Source organism: Artibeus jamaicensis, unplaced genomic scaffold (genome assembly GCF_021234435.1).
Source record: "Artibeus jamaicensis isolate MK-2021 breed Jamaican fruit bat unplaced genomic scaffold, CSHL_Jam_final contig_935, whole genome shotgun sequence".
NCBI classification, from domain to species: domain Eukaryota; kingdom Metazoa; phylum Chordata; class Mammalia; order Chiroptera; family Phyllostomidae; genus Artibeus; species Artibeus jamaicensis.
The window spans coordinates 1,324,831-1,345,266 of record NW_026522016.1 but is presented as its reverse complement, the minus strand read 5'-3'; the positions used below and the strand labels follow the sequence as shown (position 1 = coordinate 1,345,266).

At 34.1% G+C, this 20,436-nt stretch overlaps 1 protein-coding gene across 1 annotated transcript in view; it reads right to left on the bottom strand.

Annotated features, from left to right (window-relative positions):
• The window catches only part of LRP1B (LDL receptor related protein 1B), a 1,762,610-nt gene that overhangs the window by 731,160 nt on the left and 1,011,014 nt on the right, over nt 1-20,436 (bottom strand). The window contains exons 10-11 of the mRNA XM_053655128.1: nt 19,745-19,888; nt 14,572-14,808 (exon numbers count right to left, since the gene is read on the bottom strand). Coding sequence (XP_053511103.1) covers nt 14,572-14,808; nt 19,745-19,888 — 381 coding nt within the window. The remainder of the gene's footprint in view (nt 1-14,571; nt 14,809-19,744; nt 19,889-20,436) is intronic.

Below are 20,436 nucleotides of genomic sequence, written 5' to 3'. Positions count from 1 at the left end.
ACTTTATTTATTAAAAATACACAATGAGCTTATTAAAAGTAGAAAACATGTTTTTGCAATAAGTGAAAATTTTTAATGTCTAATCTGTGAATGTTTAATAGCATCATAAGGAATGTACATGTATTCATAAATAATACTAGTCATTTCTAAAATCTGAGTATATTGCTAAAGTGAAGGTGGAAAAAACAGTTTTGAAAAATATTTCAACATTATTTTTATTTATTTATTTATTTGTTTATTTATTTATTTAAATTGTTCAAGTACAGTTTTCTGCCTTTTACTCCCATCCTAGCCCACCCCCAGCTCTTCCTACCTCCCTCCTGTTTTCACCCTATTTCAATATTTTTTTTAAATGTTCTTCAAATTCCTATTTGCATTACTGAATTACAGACATGCAGAGTTGGGAATCCTTTGGAATGTACAGAGCCAGAAGAGAATATTTAAACACAAAACAATAAGAGAAGGTCCAATAATCTTGAAATGTTGTGGTTTTGGCAGAGAATAGGAAGCAGAGGCAATGAACACTAAAGTACATTTTAAAAACTAAAATCATAAAGGTTATTAAAACCAAGTATGATTTATGTGAGAGTTTAGAATTTTTTTGAAACCCTGACACAATGGATTCTTTTCATTTAGTTCATAGGAGAGATATTGAAAACATATCAGGAAGCCTTAGAGAGACCCCTGTGTGTCTCAAAGACATGAAACACACCCTGTTCCCCAGACGCCTTTCATGTAAAGAAAAATTTTAAATCACTGGGGAAGGGGAAGAAGACCTTTTTATTCCCAGATGTAAGACAAATATCCACTGTGTATGTGGAAGGTATAAAAACAAAAACCAACTGCCCCTAGAAAGGAGGCAGGAAACCTCCTTCCTATTCCCTAAGGTGAGGTGAACTGCGAAAATGAAGTTGCCATGGAAGGAATAGTAGAAGCCAAAGCCATGTGACCTTGAGGGAGGGGTAAGCAACATGCATAGTTCCATCACAAGCTTGCTATTCACAACAAGCATCACTGGTCTAATGCTTGGAGACTGGGAGGAAAGTCTACTACCACTGGTCTGAAACAAACGTACATAAAAGCTGTGGGAAGAGTAGGAAAAAAAAGTCATTTTCTCCTAAAGGAGGTATAGGGAAGGTGTAGAATCTTGAATTGATTTAAAAAAGAAAAAAATGATATTTGCTACCTGAGGGGTGGAGCAGATGATTATCTTCTGACCCAGGCTTCTCTCATATAAATGGCAGATGTTGGCTGCTCAGGGAGAAGAGATATGGAAAGACCCACCTCCAAAGCCAAAAGCCCTGACATACAGACTCTATGTCAGAGACTAGACCAAGAGTTTGGAAAACCCCTCTTCTGCCATCATGAACCTCCCACTTGGTGACAGATAACAACTCTCTATCATTATGGGGTGGCAAGGGTAGAGAGAGACACCCTCGGAGACAGCCATACAGGGACTACAGAGACCAGAGTGATGAGCAAGCTCCACACAAAGCACAAGGTCATATCAGTCCATCACTGGACGGGGCTAACAGCTTTGACTCACCACAGATAACTATAATAAGAACAAAATCCAAATCCAGCCCAATTACTGAATAAATTGACCAAACTCTCCACAATAATATATGACAGAAAAAAATGTGTTTATTCTCCAGGCATAAATTTTACTTATTTAAATCCATAAAGTTTTTCTACATATAGTGTTTGATATTCAGCAAATATTTATGACATATACAAAAAGAAAGAAAAGACAGACAACTCAGTAAGATAAACTGGTCAACAAAAAGAGGTATTGCTGTTATTGGAATAAAACCTGACATGACCTTTATGTGGAAACCTTTAAATTAAAAGAATGAGGTATCAACATTCACCTATTAGAATGCTCATATGAAAAAAGACTGGTAATAGCATATGCTGGAGAGAAGGCAGAACAACTGGAACTCTCTAATCTTGATGTTGAGAAAGGTAAATGACCCAGGCACTCTGAAAATGAGTTTGAATAGATTGAAGAGCATGGCTGTTTCTTATAAAGTTATACAGACACTTACCATATTACCAGGTGATCCACTTTTAGAAATGAAAACCCATAACCCCCAAATATATTATATGGACATGTTTAAAATATCTTTCTTCAGAATTGAAAAAATCAAACAATACAAATGAACATCAAGTGGTAAATGAATTAAAAATTGTGGTATATTCATACAATATACTATGCCACCCCCCACCCCAGAAAAGGAAAGATTAGCTGATATATTTAATGACATGGAGGAATCTAAAGCATTGCCTAAGTGAATCAAACTAAACTCAAAGACTATGTACTATATTATTAATTTTTCAGACATTTCAGAAAAATGTAAAACTATAGAAAGAAAACTTAGATCAGAATAGAACTTAAATCAGTGGTTATTAGAAAAACTAAAGAACTTTCTGGGGGGCTAGAAATATTCCAACTTGAGTGTGTGGTGGTTACTCAAGCAAACGCATTGCACTATTCCTTTTTTTTTTTTTGAAGATGCATCAAAATTTTAATTAAAATATTTTTTAAACAGAAGTTTAGAAAAATAGTTAAAATTTATGATATTTCTATGTCTTACTATAATGCAAAATAGCATGACTTCCGTTGTAACATACAATAATGAATTTTATTGTATATAAGTTATATTGCAATAAATCTGATTTTTAAAAATAAAATTGTAAAAGCAACTAGAGCTTATCAGAAGAAAACTAGGGAACTGCCAGAAAATCAAACTGTATGGAGGTCTAACCACCAATGAGTTAAAGCAAAAATATTCATGCAGACAGGTAGAAGGGTCAGAGACAGGAAGTCAGGGTGGAGAGGACATGCAGTAAAGTGGCAGCTGGTGGACCTGGTGGTTCCACATTTTCATGCAGATAAACTGGGAGGAACAACTGGGGAGTGAAAGAGACCACACTCCCCTGTGCTTTTTTCCCCCATGCCCAGGGTTAAAGCACAGGAAAATAAAACCTCAAAACCTCTGGCCATAAAAACCGGTGAGGTTGCAGCAGGAGGAGGAACTCTCAGCCTCATAGGAGAGTTTGTTGGAGAGACCCATGGGGTCCTAGGATGTACACAAACCCAGGGACCCAGGAATCAGCACCAGAAGGGCCCAATTTGCTTGTGGGTAGCAGAGGAAGTGACTGAAAGCCTGCCAAAAGCCAGGCAAGTGGCATTGTTCCCTCTCTGACCCCTCCTTCACATACAGCGCCACAAGGTTGCCTCTTGGTGAATATCTAAGGCTCCAACTCTTACATTATAACAGGTGCACTGAGACAAAGAAATATGGCCCCAAAGAAAGAATAGATCAAAACTGCAAAAATAGAACTAAGCAATGAAGAGATAACCAACCTATCAGATGCAGAGTTCAAAACACTGGTAATCTGGATGCTCACAGAAATGATTGAGTATGGTTTTGAAATAGAGGAAGAAGTGAAGGGCATGCAAAGTGAAATAAAGAAAAATATACAAAGAACCAACAGTGAAGAGAAGGAATCCAGGACTCAAATCAGTGATTTGCAGCAGAAGGAAGAAATAAACATTCAACCAGAACAGAATGAAGAAACAAGAATGCAAAAATGGGGAGAGACTTCAGAACCTTTGGGACAACTTTATTATACATTCCAGCATCTGAATCATAAGTGTGCCAGTAGGAGAAGAGGAAGAGCAAGAAATTGAAAGCTTATTTGAAAAAAAATAATGAAGGACAACTTTTCTAATCTGACAAAGGACATAGACTTCCAGGAAGTCCAGGAAATCAGAGTCCCAAAGAAGTTGGACCCAAGGAAGTCCACACCAAGGTACATCATAATCACATTACCTAAGGTGAAAGATAAGGAGAGAATCTTAAAAGCAGCAAGGGAAAAGGAAACAGTTACCTACAAAGGAGTTCCCACTAGACTATCAGCTGATTTCCCCCCCCAAAAAAACCCTTATAGGTAAAAAGGGACTGGAAAGAACTATTTGAAGTTATGAAAGGCAAGGACCTATATCCAAGATTACTCTATCTAGCAAAGTTATCATTTAGAATGGGAGGGGTAGATAAAGTATTTACCAGATAAGGCCCAGTTAGAGAAGTTCATTATCACCAAACTCTTATTATGTTAAATGTTAGAAGAATTTATCTAACAAAAAGATGATCAAAACTGTGAACAGTAAAATAACAACAAGCTCACAACTATCAACAACTGAACCTAAAAACAAAACAAAACAAAACAAAATAAAAAAACCCACTAAGCACACAACTATAATAAGAACAGAATCACAGAAATAGTAATCCCATGGAGGGTTATGAGTGGGGAGTCGGAGGGGGAGAATGCAATAAAAAGATACAGGGAATAAGCAGCATAATGGGTAGGCACAAGATAGACAGGGGGAGGTTAAGAATAGTATAGGAAATGGAGAAGCCAAAGAACTTGTATGTACGACCCATGGATATGAACTGTGGGGAGGGGGAATATTGGAGGGTGATGGGGTAGTACTGGAAGGAGGGGAGAAAAATTGGGACAATTATAATAGTATAATCAATCAAATACACCTTAAAAAGTAAAAAATAAAATAGAGAAGCGTAGTGGTAAATGAAACTAGTATTTGTTACCACCTATATGTTTAAAGGAATTTTCAAAATAGTTTTACTATGGTTTTTCTTATATCTTCTTTCTAAGTATTTGGACCACAACCTGATGTCTATTAGAACATTTCCCAATTTGGTTGACCACTCTTGCAGAATCAGTAGCAATAGTAATTCACTGTGACATTTGTAATGGGATGTAAAAATTACAGCTTTGATTAGAAGCCAAAATTATTTGAGGAAATAACAAATTAAGTGCAAGAAAAAGAGTCTCATACTTTATAATCAACTTGAGCAGAATCGTTTCCACAATTCATGGATGCCCCAACTGGATCACAAGTGTAAAGAAAACAATGTAAAGAGGGGAGGATTTTAGGAAATGTCTTTGGAGAGTGATGTTGCTGTTCTGTAAGACTACCCTGCACCCTGTCAACTCCCAAGGTGGTAGGAAAGAGAATGGAGAGATGCTTTTCACTTATACTCTAGTGATGGAGCTTCCACGGAACCTCAAGGAGATCTTTGAATTGAATGCTCTATCTATAGTTGCTTTTCCAAACACGTGAAACCCCTGAGAAAGTTTCTCACCTGAAAAAGCTAACGTGGATTCTGGTGGCAGAATAGTGGTGGCTGATTTGCAGTATTTCTGCATTCCCACATTTTATGGGGGCAGATTTGCAAATAATTTTGTGAACGAAATTTGGATCACACAGGAGAAAATGCTGGCATAGGGATGCCTTCTGTCTAGTACAACTTCGTCCAGCTGGGTAGAGGGTCTCACACACTAAGAGGATGAGTATAAACTGATTATTTACGGATGCAAAGGCAGAGCATAGAGTGTCATGTACCTTGACTAAGGGAAATTAAATTAGAGAGATCCAGCAGAAATCCTCACAAAATCTTGCTTATGCACACACGACTGCCCCCCCACAGACCCCCCACACACACACATATCCACACCCACCAAGAGAGTAAATTTTAGACTGTCAGGCTCACAGAAGCTGCTTTACAATGGGACCAGTTCACATAAGAGCTTTGTTATCTCCATATCACTCCTTACAACTTTAACCCTCTTACCTCTTCCCACCACTGCTGAGAAGTGAGTGAGCATTGGAAACTGACTAGCAAGCTAAGAGGAAGATAAATGCAAGGCAGAGAAAGAGAAAGGACCAGGTTTCCCTAGCTAAAATATAGCACAAGTGGGGAGTGTGGAAAATTTGATTACACATTACATTTAGAATTATAATGTACGTGTGCGCAACACACACATAATATACATATATACATACATATAGTGAATTGAGTATTCTAATTGCCAAATCAAGGTGTGTCTCTGACTAAAAGTGACTAAGAGGTCAGTCAGTACCCTAATTGCAAACAGAAAGAGCTGCAATTTCACCAGGTTTTACTGTGGGGAATGAAAGTTTAGTCCACTGAATGAATGTTTAAAGTCAGTGGGAAATAAAATAAAGCTATACTTTAGATAGGTCAGAGTGACATTTTTCAATATTCTTGTTCCACAGTGACTTAGCACTCCTCTAAAATCCTTTTATAATGGGTAAATTCGTGGGAACTTGCTCAGCTTACATTGTGTATATTACCTAGCTCCACAGTTTGATCTAGAATTTCCTGCTTTAGAATACCAAAAACAAAGCAATGACAACCAAAAATGGTTTATCAAACTATTTAAATAAAAAATTTGCATTATTTTAGCAATAGTACAATTATAGTTAATGTTCAAAAGAGTAGTACTAGGTGAATAAAAGAATCCCAAGTGAATTTGAAATAACAAAGAAAGATTATGTAATGCTAAAAATAATTAAGCATCTCGGTTGACTGCATTTTCTTTATTTAAGTTCATGCTAAAACTAGAAATTTGTATAAAGTGTATAAAAATCTTACCAATAAGAACATTTATTAATATAAAATTATATTTGTGATAATGCTTCAATTGTACTTTGGGGGTTACAAAGTATTTTCACATTGTGTCTTTTGACCTCATGAGCAATTTAACATTACCATCATAAAAACATTTGGGGAGGTTTCTAGAGCTGTCCTGAACTCATGTGTGTGTAGTATGCTGTGTATGTCAATGCATATACACATATGTATGTATGCCTGTGTTGGATGAAAACAAATAAAGGGAAATTGTCTTCTCTATGTTTGCTAAGATCCATCAGCCACATGGCTTGTTCCATTTTTATGATTTAATATATTTCAGATTTCAATCTTTTTACATCCTTGTCAACTTGTCAGGCAAATAGTACATATATATTGGCTTAAAGTTTTTTTATATCTCATATATTTTATGGGGAAAATAAAAAGTATGAGAAATATCCATTTACAAACTGATCCATAAAATGGAACCTATGTTTCAGGACTCAAATTTCCAGTAAATTACAGGAAAACATCATACTGATAGTCAACAAGAGTCAGCACATGCTAATAGGCTGCATAACCTTGCTATTCAGCAGGACAATATCCATTAGATTCTCGGGAGCTGCAAACACAAATCTCTTCTCAACAGTTTTAATTAGGAAATGTCTCATGACTGACAAATGTATTCATTATTTCACTTAATGGCTGGTCAGAGTCTATATCTCTCAGAGTTTTAGGCATTTTTATGATAAACTTCAAAGCTAAAATAAGAAAAACAAGATTGATATTCACGTATAATCTAATAGCAGACTAAAAGTTTGTTCTTTTTTATATTTTATTTTATTTATTTATTTTTAAAGAGAAGGGAAAGGAAGGAGAAAGAGAGGGAGAGAAACATCAATGTGTGGTTGCTTCTCATGCGTCCCCTACTGGGGACCTGGCCTGCAACCCAGGCATGTGCCCTGACTGGGAATTGAACTGGCGACCCTTTGCTTCACAGACTCTTGATCAATCCACTGAGCTACACCAGCTGGGGCCTAAAAGTTTGTTCTTAATTTGCAAATGCTTTATAAGGCATAATCCTTAAAGTCCTTAGGAACTTTCTAACATAATTCATTAGTGATAGCTCATGGTGTTTGTTTTCACCAGAAATTTTGTGAGACACTTGGTGAGACACTGGTGAGTTACAATGCTAAAGTTCATTGAAAACCTAGAACAAAGGGTGATCTTTAGGTTCAGAAAATTACATTATTGTAATGTTGGTGTCATGTGGGAACAAATTACATCCTGTCTCAGAATTACTGGTTAGAGTAGAGGTCTGGAAATATTTCTGGAGGTTTAAAGTAGGTTTTAAATGTGTGGTTATGTGCATGTATGTGTGTGTGTGTAGTGGTAGCAGTGAGGGTTCTTTAGAATTACAATGATCAATTGTCAAGTAATAATTTGTGGCCCATGTATAACACCACACATTTCAAACATAACAAAGTTACTGTTGCATTCTAAAACTCAAGGCGGCAGTGGGGATATGCTGGGGGTGGAAGTGAGAAAAGAATGGGGCTTGGCCCTTCAGATGTTAGACAAGCAATCTCATAAAAATGGAATTACTCTTTGGTCATATATGAGCAAATTAACTTTATACATGCTATTTAGAGAAAATGTTTGACATAAAAATACTGCTTCTTTTTTCCTGGCTATACTTCTATTCATAACATAAAAAAAGGGGACATATCTTATATCCTGTCCAAAGATGTTCAGTTTTCCCTGCAATATACTTTTAGTTAAAAGAAGACTTTGGGATGTGGAAACATATACATACTCTAGACCTCAATTAAATTGACCCCAGCCTAAGAAGCATATAAGATCAGTATAGCAAAATTGTTGAAAGTACAAGCTTTGTGTTCATTCTATGGCAATTGTAACCAATTACCAGCAACTTGCTGACCTCAAGTCTCCAGTATAATTGCAGGATCTATTGAAACTACAGTTTTCTATTTTGGCTGTAGACATTAATGTTCAAACTCAGAACAAAAATGCTTTATGAGTGTTGTTTTAAAACACTTAAAAATTTTGGAACAATATGAAAAATTATTTTCACATGCCTTCTATTTGGATATATGTATCCCAGGAGCATTAATTTATATGGTTTAAAAACAAATACTGCACTAATAGAATATAGGCCTAATAAATTAAATAGTAAGTTATCATTTTATCTTTTTCCCTTCTGCTGAGGATTATGATATATACTACTATGAAAAATAAATCTTGGACAAGACATCAAGAAGATAAAAGTGAATTCAGTCTTATAAAGAGCATCTGCTTTGTTGTTTATGAGACAGTAATAATTATACCTGGCAAGAATGGCTAATTTAAATTCCCTGATCACTTAGAATAAATTCCCCTCCTGTTGATATTTTGTTTTACTTGGTATCATAGCATCCTACTTTATTTTCTTTATATAATGTATCAGTATGTGCTTCATTTATCTGTTTTTTTATCTGCCTCTTACTGTTTGAGTGTAAACCAAATATGAACCTTGGTTCTATTTACTACAGCATTGCTATCATCTAGAATAGCAGCAGGTCCACAGAAGGCATTCAATAAATACTTATTGACTGAACAAATAAACAAATCAAATAATTAATTAAAAAATAAAGCATAAGTTTCACAAAACTTTTGGCAAAATCCTAGACAGTGAAAAATGCAAGTTGGTAATTTATATTTTTACTTATAGAAGTTTATGTTTATTTAACCACAAATATGTTTTTATTTTACAGATAATTTCAGTATTTATTTAGATATATATAAGTACTTCAAATGGACAATCTTCCTTTCTCATTTAGTTTACTATTTTAGCTCACAAGATTCTACAAAGACTATAGGATCTACCATATTTAGAAGGTTCTCAATAAATCTTTGAAACAAAAAATTCAAGAATTGAATGTAGATTGGTCTTTTATTGAAATGCTGTTTTAATTGTTTTCATTTATAGAAAATACCTAAGCTCATACAGATGTCCAAAATATTTGTTTTATTTACAAACAAAATTTTTATAGCCTGTACTGATTCAATTTTTATAGCCTGTACTATACAAATTTATTTAAGGCTGAGAATTTTTGCAAAACTTAAATAATTATTTGTCAAACTGTAACAGGGTACAGGCAAGGGGGCACCCAAATAGAGATTTTTAATGAGGTTCAGGACTCAAGGTGTCCAGGAAATATTAGAAAATATATATATATATATACATAGTATGTCCTCAGCCCACCAGTCTGAGCTGGGGGATGGGACACATGGAGCAGGGTCATTCAGAGATGGTTTGTATAGCAACAGCTTTGCAGCTAACCTCTGGCATGGTCATTTAACATATCTATAACCTTTAACCAGTTTCATGGATATGTTAAATAGCTGTGGCCATGCTTTGAACCAGGGGGATTGAGGTGACTTTCACCTAAGATATAATTGGGAGGCAACTCTCCCTGGTTACAGAGCCTGCATGAGAATTTGGAGATGATTGGCTCTGTGCCATGGGGCCACACCTGTCCAGACTTACTATGGCAGCCCAGTAAAGCTGGAAGAATACAGGAATGCTGGCAGATATAACTGATTGTTAGAGGAGTTGGAAATGGGGCTGCAGAAAAAGATTGCCACTGGGATTTAAACCCAGGTACAGCAGCCATACAATGGGGAGAACCACAGGGCTTTGGCAGAGTGGAGACCCTGCGGCTTTGGCAGAGGTTGGGACCACGTAGCTTTGGGGTGCTTCCTTTTGCCACATGGCTTAAGAAACAGGAGAAACTTTGCCTGGAAGTAAAAGGGGGAAAGGACTCTTGCTAGTGGGCCATGAGAAGGTGCCACATGGTTTTGATTGACTGGAGATCATGGTGGTGGCACAACTGATGGTGCCTGGAGCCTGAATCACAGACTTCTACTTCTTTTCCTGAGATACAGTACCTTGGACTGGGCAGAGGGAGAAGGAAGGACTGTGTGTATCTGCAGGTATTCTAAAGGACTGTAGTATTTTAACAAAGACTTTAAGTCTGTATAACTTTTAAATAAATAATTCCTTTCCTTTTCACCAATCTCTGGCATTGAAAGACATTGTCCCCCTAGCAGCAGGCAAGGAAAACCTAGTAGGTGGGGGGTACCCCTGGAAAAAAGGGGGGCCCTTTCATGCCCCACCCTGAGTCTGTAGCAAAACCAAGCATTGCCTCTCAGTCTTCAGGCTGGATGTAGACAGTCTAGCTAACTGAATAAATACACAGTGAAGTTGATTTTACTGATTCCAAGAATCACAAATTGTCATTTGCCAAACATAAGTTGTATTTTAACATGATAATCTTATATCAGAATATCTATTGTTAATCTTCTTACTGGGAAAAATATAAACTAATAAAAATACATTAATGTTTCTGTATAGAAACATTATACATTAATGTCAAAATGTTAATATATTTCCATTGTAGAAATCTACAAAATGTTCTTATAACTTTCATACTGCCAAAGCGAAACTATACAAGTATGCTTGGAAGTGAAGCAGCTACTAGAGTTGATTTCTGTCGCTCTGGTGGAATGTAGAAAACCACCCATGTCACTGGTAAACATGGTTGTCAAAGTTAGGACTATTGGCTAAACTTTTCAGACACAACACTGGAACTGACAGTTTTTAAAAATAAACCGAAAATCACCTATATTATATTGCAGTCTTTGTTAAAAATGTCTCAGTCAAAATTAGACCAATCCAAATATATCTACTATTTAGAAAGAACATGCAAGTTCATTGTCCTAAAATTGTCAAGTCCCTATCAACTGATAGCACATCATAGTGAAAAATAGGCAGACAGTCTCTGCCACATCCAATTTAAAGTAAAAATCTGAACTCTAATTGGGCAAAAGACAAAAAGCAAGTATATTGTTCATTATAGCACTTCATTTGTCACTCGTGGAAATTGTACTTTTTATCATTAAAGGTTTGATTTAAAGTGAACATGAGTGAATAAAAAATCCTTTATGCTGCCCTGATTTCCTTTAAAGGATAAGAGACCACCATTCATTTATCCATCATGCTGTAAATGATGCTAGTCTATCTCTCCACTTTTATTTTCTCTCCTTCACTCTGATTCATTCTGCACTCCACTATAAAGTTGATTCTCCTAAAATACCATTTAATTCACATTATTCTCTGCATTAAAATTGTTTCCTATCTCTCATTCCTTCAGGAATTATATTCAAGATCCTGCACTTAACCTTGAAGTTATTTTGTTATGCTACCTTTCACATCTACTCTGTTACTATAAATGTATGTGAATGTCCTGTAGAAATCTACTTAATGTTCCCCTCATCCTCTTTCTGGTGATTGTGCTTTTGTTCTGTTTTCATGGAGTACCTTCCACTCCTACTTAACATTCCTCCTTTGATATCCATTTAAAATAATATCTCCTCCACAAAAAGTTTGCTGAGAATATCCACATAAAGAAATCTCTTTCCTCCTATGGGTTCTCCTTACATGGATTTTAAAAAAAATGTATTTTAATATAATGTATAGGAGATACATTTGTTAATAAAATTATGTAGGTTTCAGGTATACAATTATATGATACATAATTTGTACACTGTATTGTGTACTTATCACCCCAAGTTGTGTTTCTGTCATCAATTATCCCCTCTTTACCTCTACCTCTCCACATAGACATTCTTAATTAGTCATATATTTCCTTGGGCTATCTTTGAACTTAAGTTAAATATTTTAAACCCTTTATATTTTGTGCATGTTTATATTATCTCCTAGAGTAGATCATGGATTCCTTGAACACAATAACTATTTCCTAAAATACCTTTAATCTATTATGATAGCACAATGTCTTTCAAAAAATAAGGTTAAAATTAATGTTCACTAGTAAAGAATTTCTAAAATATTTGAGAAGTAAACAGATTGTATATATGAGGAAACTGAGCTCTATAATCATTAGTTAACATGCTAATGTGACTAGCAGCCACTGGTAGGTTTGGTTTGCTTGATTATTAAATGTCTTTTCTATTTGTACCAAAGTTATATTATCTTGTTACCTGTTGGTTGTTCCTAAGCCAATTAATTCCTGGAATCCACTGACTTTAATATATATATATATATATATATATATATATATATATATATTTGTATGCATGTATATATCTGTAAATAAAATAAGCATAAATTCTAAAGATTCTTTACATATACTGATATTTTAAAGGCGATTTTAGAGAACTGAATTTTAAGGATGTATAAAGTAAGAAACAATATACAAGATTTGTGATCACAATGGAGACATTAATATTCTTTTTTAAGTATATTTTATTGATTATGCTGTTATAGTTGTCCCACTTTTTTTTCTTCCCTTTATTCCACTCTTCCATGCACCCTCCACCTACCAGCACTCCCCTCTTTAAGTTCATGTCCATGGGTTATATATATAAGTTCTTTGGCTTCTCCATTTCCTATAATATTCTTAGTCTTCCCCTGTCTATTTTGTTTCTACAATTTATGCTTCTTATTCCTTGTACCTTTTCCCCATTCTCTCCACTATCCTCTGATAATCCTCTATGTGAGCTCCATTTGGGTATCAAGGGAAGTGACTGAAAGCTGGCCAAGAGCCAAGGAAGCAGCATTGTTCTCTCTTTGACCTCACCCCCCCCATAGAGTTCACAACATACTGACTCTGGGTTTCCCCACCCTGGCAAATACCTAAGCTTCTTCCCCTTACACCATAACAGGTAAACTGAGACAAATAAATATGGCCCAAATGAAAGAACAAATCAAAATTCCAAAAACAGAACTAAGCAATGAAGAGATAACCAACCTATCAGATGCAGAGTTCAAAACATTGGTAATCAAGATGCTTACAGAAATGGTTGAGTATGATTGCAAAATAGAGGATGAAGTGAAGGCTATGAAAAGTGTGATAAAGGAAAATGCACAGGAAACCAACAGTGAAGGGAAGGAACCCAGATTTCAAATCAATGATTTGGAGCAGAAGGAAGAAATAAACATTTGACCAGAACGAAATGAAAAAACAAGAATTCCAAAGAAAATTAGGTGAGACTTCAGAACCTCTGGGACAACTTTAAATGTTCCAGCATCTGAATCATAGGAGTGCCAGAAGAAGAGGAAGAGTAATAAATTTAAACTTATTTGAGCAAATAATGAAGGAGAACTTCCCCAATCTGGTGAAGGAAATAGGCTTTCAGAAGTCAAGGAAGCTCACAGAGTCCCAAAGAAGTTGGGCCCAAGGAAGAACACACCAAGGCACACCATAATTATATTACTTGAGGTGAAAGATGAGAGAATCTTAAGAGCAGCAAGAAAAAAGGAAACAGTTACCTACAAAGGAGTTTCATAAGACTATTAGCTGATTTCTCAAAAGAAACCTTGCAGGCAAGAAGGGGCTGGAAAGAAGTATTCCAAGTCATGAAAGGCAAGGACTTACATCCAAGATTCCTCTATCCAGAAAAACTTTCATTTAGAATGGAAGGGCAGATAAAGTGCTTCCCAGATAATGTCAAGTTAGAGTTCATCATCACCAAGCCCTTACTATATGAAATGTTAATGGGACTTGTCTAAGAAAACAAGATCAAAACTGTGAACAGTAAAATGACAACAAGCTCACAACTATCAAAAACTGAACCTAAAAAAATAAAAACAAAAACAACTAAGCAAACTGAAACAAGGACATTGATATTCTTAATGTACTTTTAGTGGTGTAATTAATATTCTAATAAGAATGAAATATTGTAAGTATCTCATGTCCTGCTAAAATCTTATGTTCTGCTATATAGAACTGTAAACATAGAATTTTAAATCTATATTTTTCCATGAAAGTGGATAAATAGCTGAATTTAATTCTTGTGATATTTAAAATGTAATGGATAATTTCAAGTTCAATTTTATAATGATTTTAAAATGCTAGAATGTGAAGTATATATAGAAGTAATATTACTTAAAAATATTAAATTAACAAATATTTTTAAGTAACCAGTGAATTGGGCTCTGGTTAAAGTCAGTCTGACACACATTAGATTTATCTCATTAAAGTGTTTTATCTCTGGTCAATTAATGCTGTGCATTATCACTTACCATCTTTCAGGATGGTTTCTCGCTCTGTGCCATCTATCTTCTGTCGGCCAATTAGGAAACTGGTGGTATCAGCGAAGTAGATGTAATTGGTTTCTGCATGAAAATCTAAAGCACGAGGGTTTACCAGATTTTCTATGGGGATCATGTATTCATCAGCTATTTTGGTATTCAAGTCCATTCCTCTAACAATTCCTGGGCGTCCTTTTCCATAAAAAAGGAACAACTCATTCTTGGGTCCTGCAGAATGAAGATTACAAACATAAACAAGTGACTCTGCCTAATCTTCTTCACACTGCAGAATGTCATGGTTTAATTAACTAGCACAATTAACATTTTTTAAATTCAATATAAAAAATTAAACTCTAAAATATGCCAACTGTATCTCGATGCAAGAAAGCCAACTAATCGTATTACTTTAATTAAAACAGAAATTACCTCTGAATGAGTTTTATTTAGTTAATTATTCTTTTGTCTGTAACTGTCATTATAGCAAAAAACATAAAAAATATTGGAAAACTTGTCATTGTAAAATGGACATTTATCATAACAGCCAACACATTTAATTTTACAAATCATTACAATCTATCTAACACATTTTGTACCTATTGTAGAATTAATTTTGTTAGACAATACTAAAACTTCAGAATATATAAAACATTCCTATCCTCATTTTGAATCTATAGACTGTCAGAAGCAAACAAAAGAATGAAATAACATCACAAACTTGCATATGAATATATTAGTTATCTAAGTATGTGATTTATTTTTTAATAAATTAAATCAAATGCCAGATATGTCATCATTTTTTTCTTCACATCTCAATTAGGGTGTTAGAGGTCGATGCTAGTAACTCTGATGTACAACCTAGCCCTTACCAAAAAAAAAAAAAAAAAAAAAAGAAAGAAAAAGAAAAAGAAAGGCCCACAAAAAACTTGTCTTCTGGGTTAAAAGGCCAAAAATTAAGTTAGATTTATCATAGAGTATACGGATTTCTTCAGACTTTTATGTAAAAATATATGCAAGATTCTCTAATTGCTCATTTAAACTATATAATTTTGAAAGAATTACTTTACATGAAAGGAGAAATGTACAATTTTCCTATTGAAAACAGACTCAATTATGTTTGAATAACCATACCATGAGATTTTTAGTAAAATATCTACATTATAGAAAATTTGAAAGAAAAACCTAACAAGTGATAAACACAACACCCTCAATATAAACTATATTAGTATCCATATTTTCTATTGTTTTATTAGAATTATTGTATATTAAATGCATGTTAATAAATTTTATAACACATATAGAGAGAATAAAAATAGGACAAAATTCATGTATCTAGCATGGATCTTAAGAATATTTCAAGAACATTGGAAGGCATGCAGATACCTCCATTCCATCCTAGATACACTCATATTCTGAATATTTAGTTTATCATGTATTTTTAAAAGCTTTAGATATATGTTGTATATATTTCTCCAGTAGATTGTTCAACTTTACATTTATGATTTATATTTGTGAATTATTCTTTGAGTTAATTTTTTCTTTTTGCATTCTTGGATGTCACCCATGGTTGTTGTAGTCATTGTATGTTCATTTTCACCAAAGTAGTTTATTCCTTTGTATGATTATACAGATTTCATTTATTTAGCTAATTTTCTAATACACAGTTTCTTATACAGAAGAGGATACTCTATTTTTACATTTTATTTCATTATTGAATCTTAGAATCAAAATTATGTTCTATGTTGACTATTTTAAGTCCTAGTTTCTTTTGGTATAAGTATGATATATGATAATTTGTCAAACCATCCCACAGTTGGTATTATATTTTTATTACAGTAATACTGAGATAAGTATTTTTTTAATATACAATGTTATACATTTTCTTAGATGATCTCTTAGTACACATTTCTAGGAATAAACCTATTGGGTAAAGAATACTTGCATTCCTCTTCATCATTGCCATCACAGCCTCTCAGTCCCTATTTTTTATTTTATTCGTTCTAAAGACTTTATTTATTTATTTTTAGAAAGAGTGGAAGGTAAAGAGAAAAAGAGGGAGAGAAACATCAGTGTGTGGTTGCCTCTCATGTGCCTCCATTGGGGACCTGGTCTGCAACCCAGGTATGCTCCCTCACTGGGAATTGAACATGCTACTCTTTGGTTTATAGGCCAGCACTCAATACACTGAGCCACTCAGCCAGGGTTTTTTTAAATAACATTTTATTATTTAAAAGTATTACATATTAATTTGGAAATTAACATTCTTGAGTATTTCTGACCAACTTTATATGCATAGATTAATTTTTAATAAAAACCAGAAATATACTACATGTGTATTTTAGTACATAATTCTTAAAAATGTAATGATATTTTTGCCCTGGTTGGCGTGGCTGAGTAGATTGAGCACCGTCCTATGAATCAAATGATAGCTGGTTCAATTCCCAGTGAAGGCACAAGCATGGGTTACAGACTAGGTCCCCAATGGAAGCACATGAGAGGCAACCACACACTGATGTTTCTCTCCCTCTTTTTCTCTTTTCTTTCTTCTCCTTATAAAACTAAGTAAATAAAAAATTTAAAAAAAATATAATGAGCCCTGGCTGGACTAGCTCAGTGGATTGAGCATGGGCCTGCGAACCAAACAACCGCAGTTTGATTCCCAGTCAGGGCACATGCCTGGGTTGCAGGCCAGTTCCCAGCAGGGGATGCATGAGAGGTAACTATATATTGATGTTTCTCTCCCTGTCTCCTTCCTTTCCCCTCTAAAGATAAAGAAAATCTTTAAAAGTATATATAATGACATTTTGTTGTGTCATTAAAAAGTCTTCAAAACATTCTTTTCAATGACAGCATCATGTTTCGTACTGGAGAGACAATATAATATACTCAGCTGCTTAGATATTTATAACAATGGTTAAAGTATATTTATATGGTTAGATATTTATATTGTTTCTAGTTTTGTATTTTTATTATAAGTACACTTACAATAAATTTCTTTAATCAAAAGTGGGATAATGTTAAAGGACAGTATGAGTTTTATGTCTTTTGTATATATTCATGTCTTTACAATAGTTATAACAATTTACGATGCTATTCTCAATGCATAAGAATGCTGGTTTTACCATATGCATTCTTGCTAACATTTATTTTTGCTTTTATTTTTCATAAATATTTTAATTGGTCATTAGTAAACTTGGTATTTCATTGGTTTAATGCATGTGTGTATGTACCTGTACATATGTATACTTTTAAATATGAATGATGACCATTTCTCATTGTTTTTTAAATAATTTTAAGTCATTCAATAGATACTTTAAAGATCTTTTAGTGTGTTTGCATGTACTACATAAAACTGAAAACTAAAAAGTATATTTCACAGACTCACAAAAAAACATGCTTCTAAAACCAAATGCATTTGCTCAAGTTTCAAATAAGAAAACGATGGCACTTTTGCTGCTTTCTTTGGTGCTCATCTAATAGAGAAATTGAGTTTTTCCACATTGATCTTCTTCCTTTGTGTATATCAAAATGCAAGAAAGAGGGTGTCTTGTTTTGTTTTGTTTTGTTTACCAGTAGGGTACTATCAGTTGTGACATATTTCTGGAACTAATAGTTGTGGTGCAAGCTTCCTAATCACTGGATCTCGAGTAAAAGATACCTTTGCCATTGGTGGCTTCCTGATGCCATGGCTTCTGATTTGGGCAAATGTTCCAGCTCTAAGCCAGGTTAGTTTGATGGTGGCTTGAGGAATGTTCTGAAGACCCATTCTCAAAGCTGCCAATTCAGGCTTTTCAATAATTTTGCAAATACCCTTTTGTATTCACACTTTCTATTTAAAATACCTAGAATTCTTTCTGTTAATAAAAGTACCCTGAATGACACTAAATTACAGATGATTGAAGTTTATGCAACTCTGATTTTTTTCACAAATGTGTGCATATATATGTATACACATTTATGTATAATTGTGCATGATTATATTTTTATATAACATCCATCACTCCCCAAGTGGTAATTGGGAGAGTTTAAAGCCTGGTTATATGTGCATGCATACAAACACACACAAAAACACTTTTATCTGAGAATTTTGACACAGCATCCTCAATTATCCAGAGAATCTCTTGAACATGAGATTTGCTACATACATTCCCTAAAATTCATATATTTTATTTTATAATAGTTGAGCTTCTTGGTTCTTGATGTGAAATTACCCACACTATTAATTAATATTTAAACTTCAAATTATAAAATATTTAGTGGTTTTACTTCATAGTCCCCAGCAAGCACATGACAAGAACATAGAAAAGATGGCAAGACAGTGACCAAAGAGAGAGAATTGATAGAAATAAAAAGCTATTGCTATGACAAAATGAAGACCCATTACAAAATTGACCTTGTAAAAAAGCAGCATAAATTTAAAAATTATACTATCTGTGGACATTTAAAAACCAATAATAGTCTCCACATGGACACCATTTCTAAAAGGGCCGTTCTACTATATGTGAGTATAAAGACTCCAAAGTAAAGTCCTTAGCTTTTGTGCAAAAAGTTAAACTTATGAAAGTCATTTATATAAAAATTATACTACCTTGTTTAAATCAATAACACTTAAATTACTCTAGCATACTTCAAGAATAAAATAAAGATATACCTATTAACAGTCTTTGGATAAAATTGTTTAAAACACTAACAAGCAAAGCTCCATTTACCCAAACATTAAACAATAAAATGAATATTACTCCCCAGCGATACTGGATAAAATGAAACATTGTGTAAATTTCTGTTGGACTGAACAACCCATCCATTACTAGGAGAAGCATCTTGGTGCAGGTAAGAGAAAATCGAACCAATGATTTAAGCTCATTAGAGCAAAAACATTCTTTAAGAAAAAAAGAAAAGGGTCTTCCTAAAAATCTTCCCTAAAGCATGTTTCTTGAATATCCATAAATTTGGTCATTCTACAGACCAATCAGCTTTCTCATTCATATTGTCACACACACACAAGCACTAAATACTAAATTTGAGAAAAGGGACTGCCACGTATCTGAAGGAATATTTCACTCGATGAAGACTCATGTTTTTACTGATGTTGATACTGCTAATTAATACTAAAAAACCTATTCTGAAGCAGTAGCTGCTGGGAAAATATTTGATTTTGGCAACATACTTTTGCATGACCTGCCATCACTTCCCAAGTTGAAACCAGTCCTGCAGCGACAGGTCCGTGCTTTGTAACTGCTGCTGAGCAGACAGATGTGTGAACATCCCCCGGGCATTCCGTATGGATCCACTTCACATGCATGGCTCCTGACTGCAACAAATAAAAAACAGCAAGCTTAAAATTCCCCAAAGACAAGATAATTATGTGCATCAGTATGTGGAATGTTTTTACACTACTGGAAGAAGAATCCTAAGGGAGAAATCTAAATACCAAACTATTAAGTGCCAAAATCAATTAGAAAGAGTTAAACCCCATAGAAGAGAGGTAGGGATTTGCAAAAATCCTCCTATGACTACATTTAAAAAGCAATTCTGAGAGATAATGTGCTTTTACATTAATTTAAAACATTTAAATGTAAGTAAAAAAATGAACATTCTTTCAGTGCATGCTTGTTATACTTTTTAAAATATGTATTTATTTCAAATATTAAAGTAGTATAAAATAGCCCAGTTTAGGTAATTAAACAGAGAGAGAATTTTCTTATAACGGTTCATTATATGGTTATCTAACCTAGATAAAATATAATTCAGTGATTATCATTACTGAGAGCTGCTAAAACTTTTTTTCAGTTGTGGGTCCATTGCCATTTTGAGAACTGTATTACACAGTAAATTGTGCGTGTGTGCCTGTACCTATCA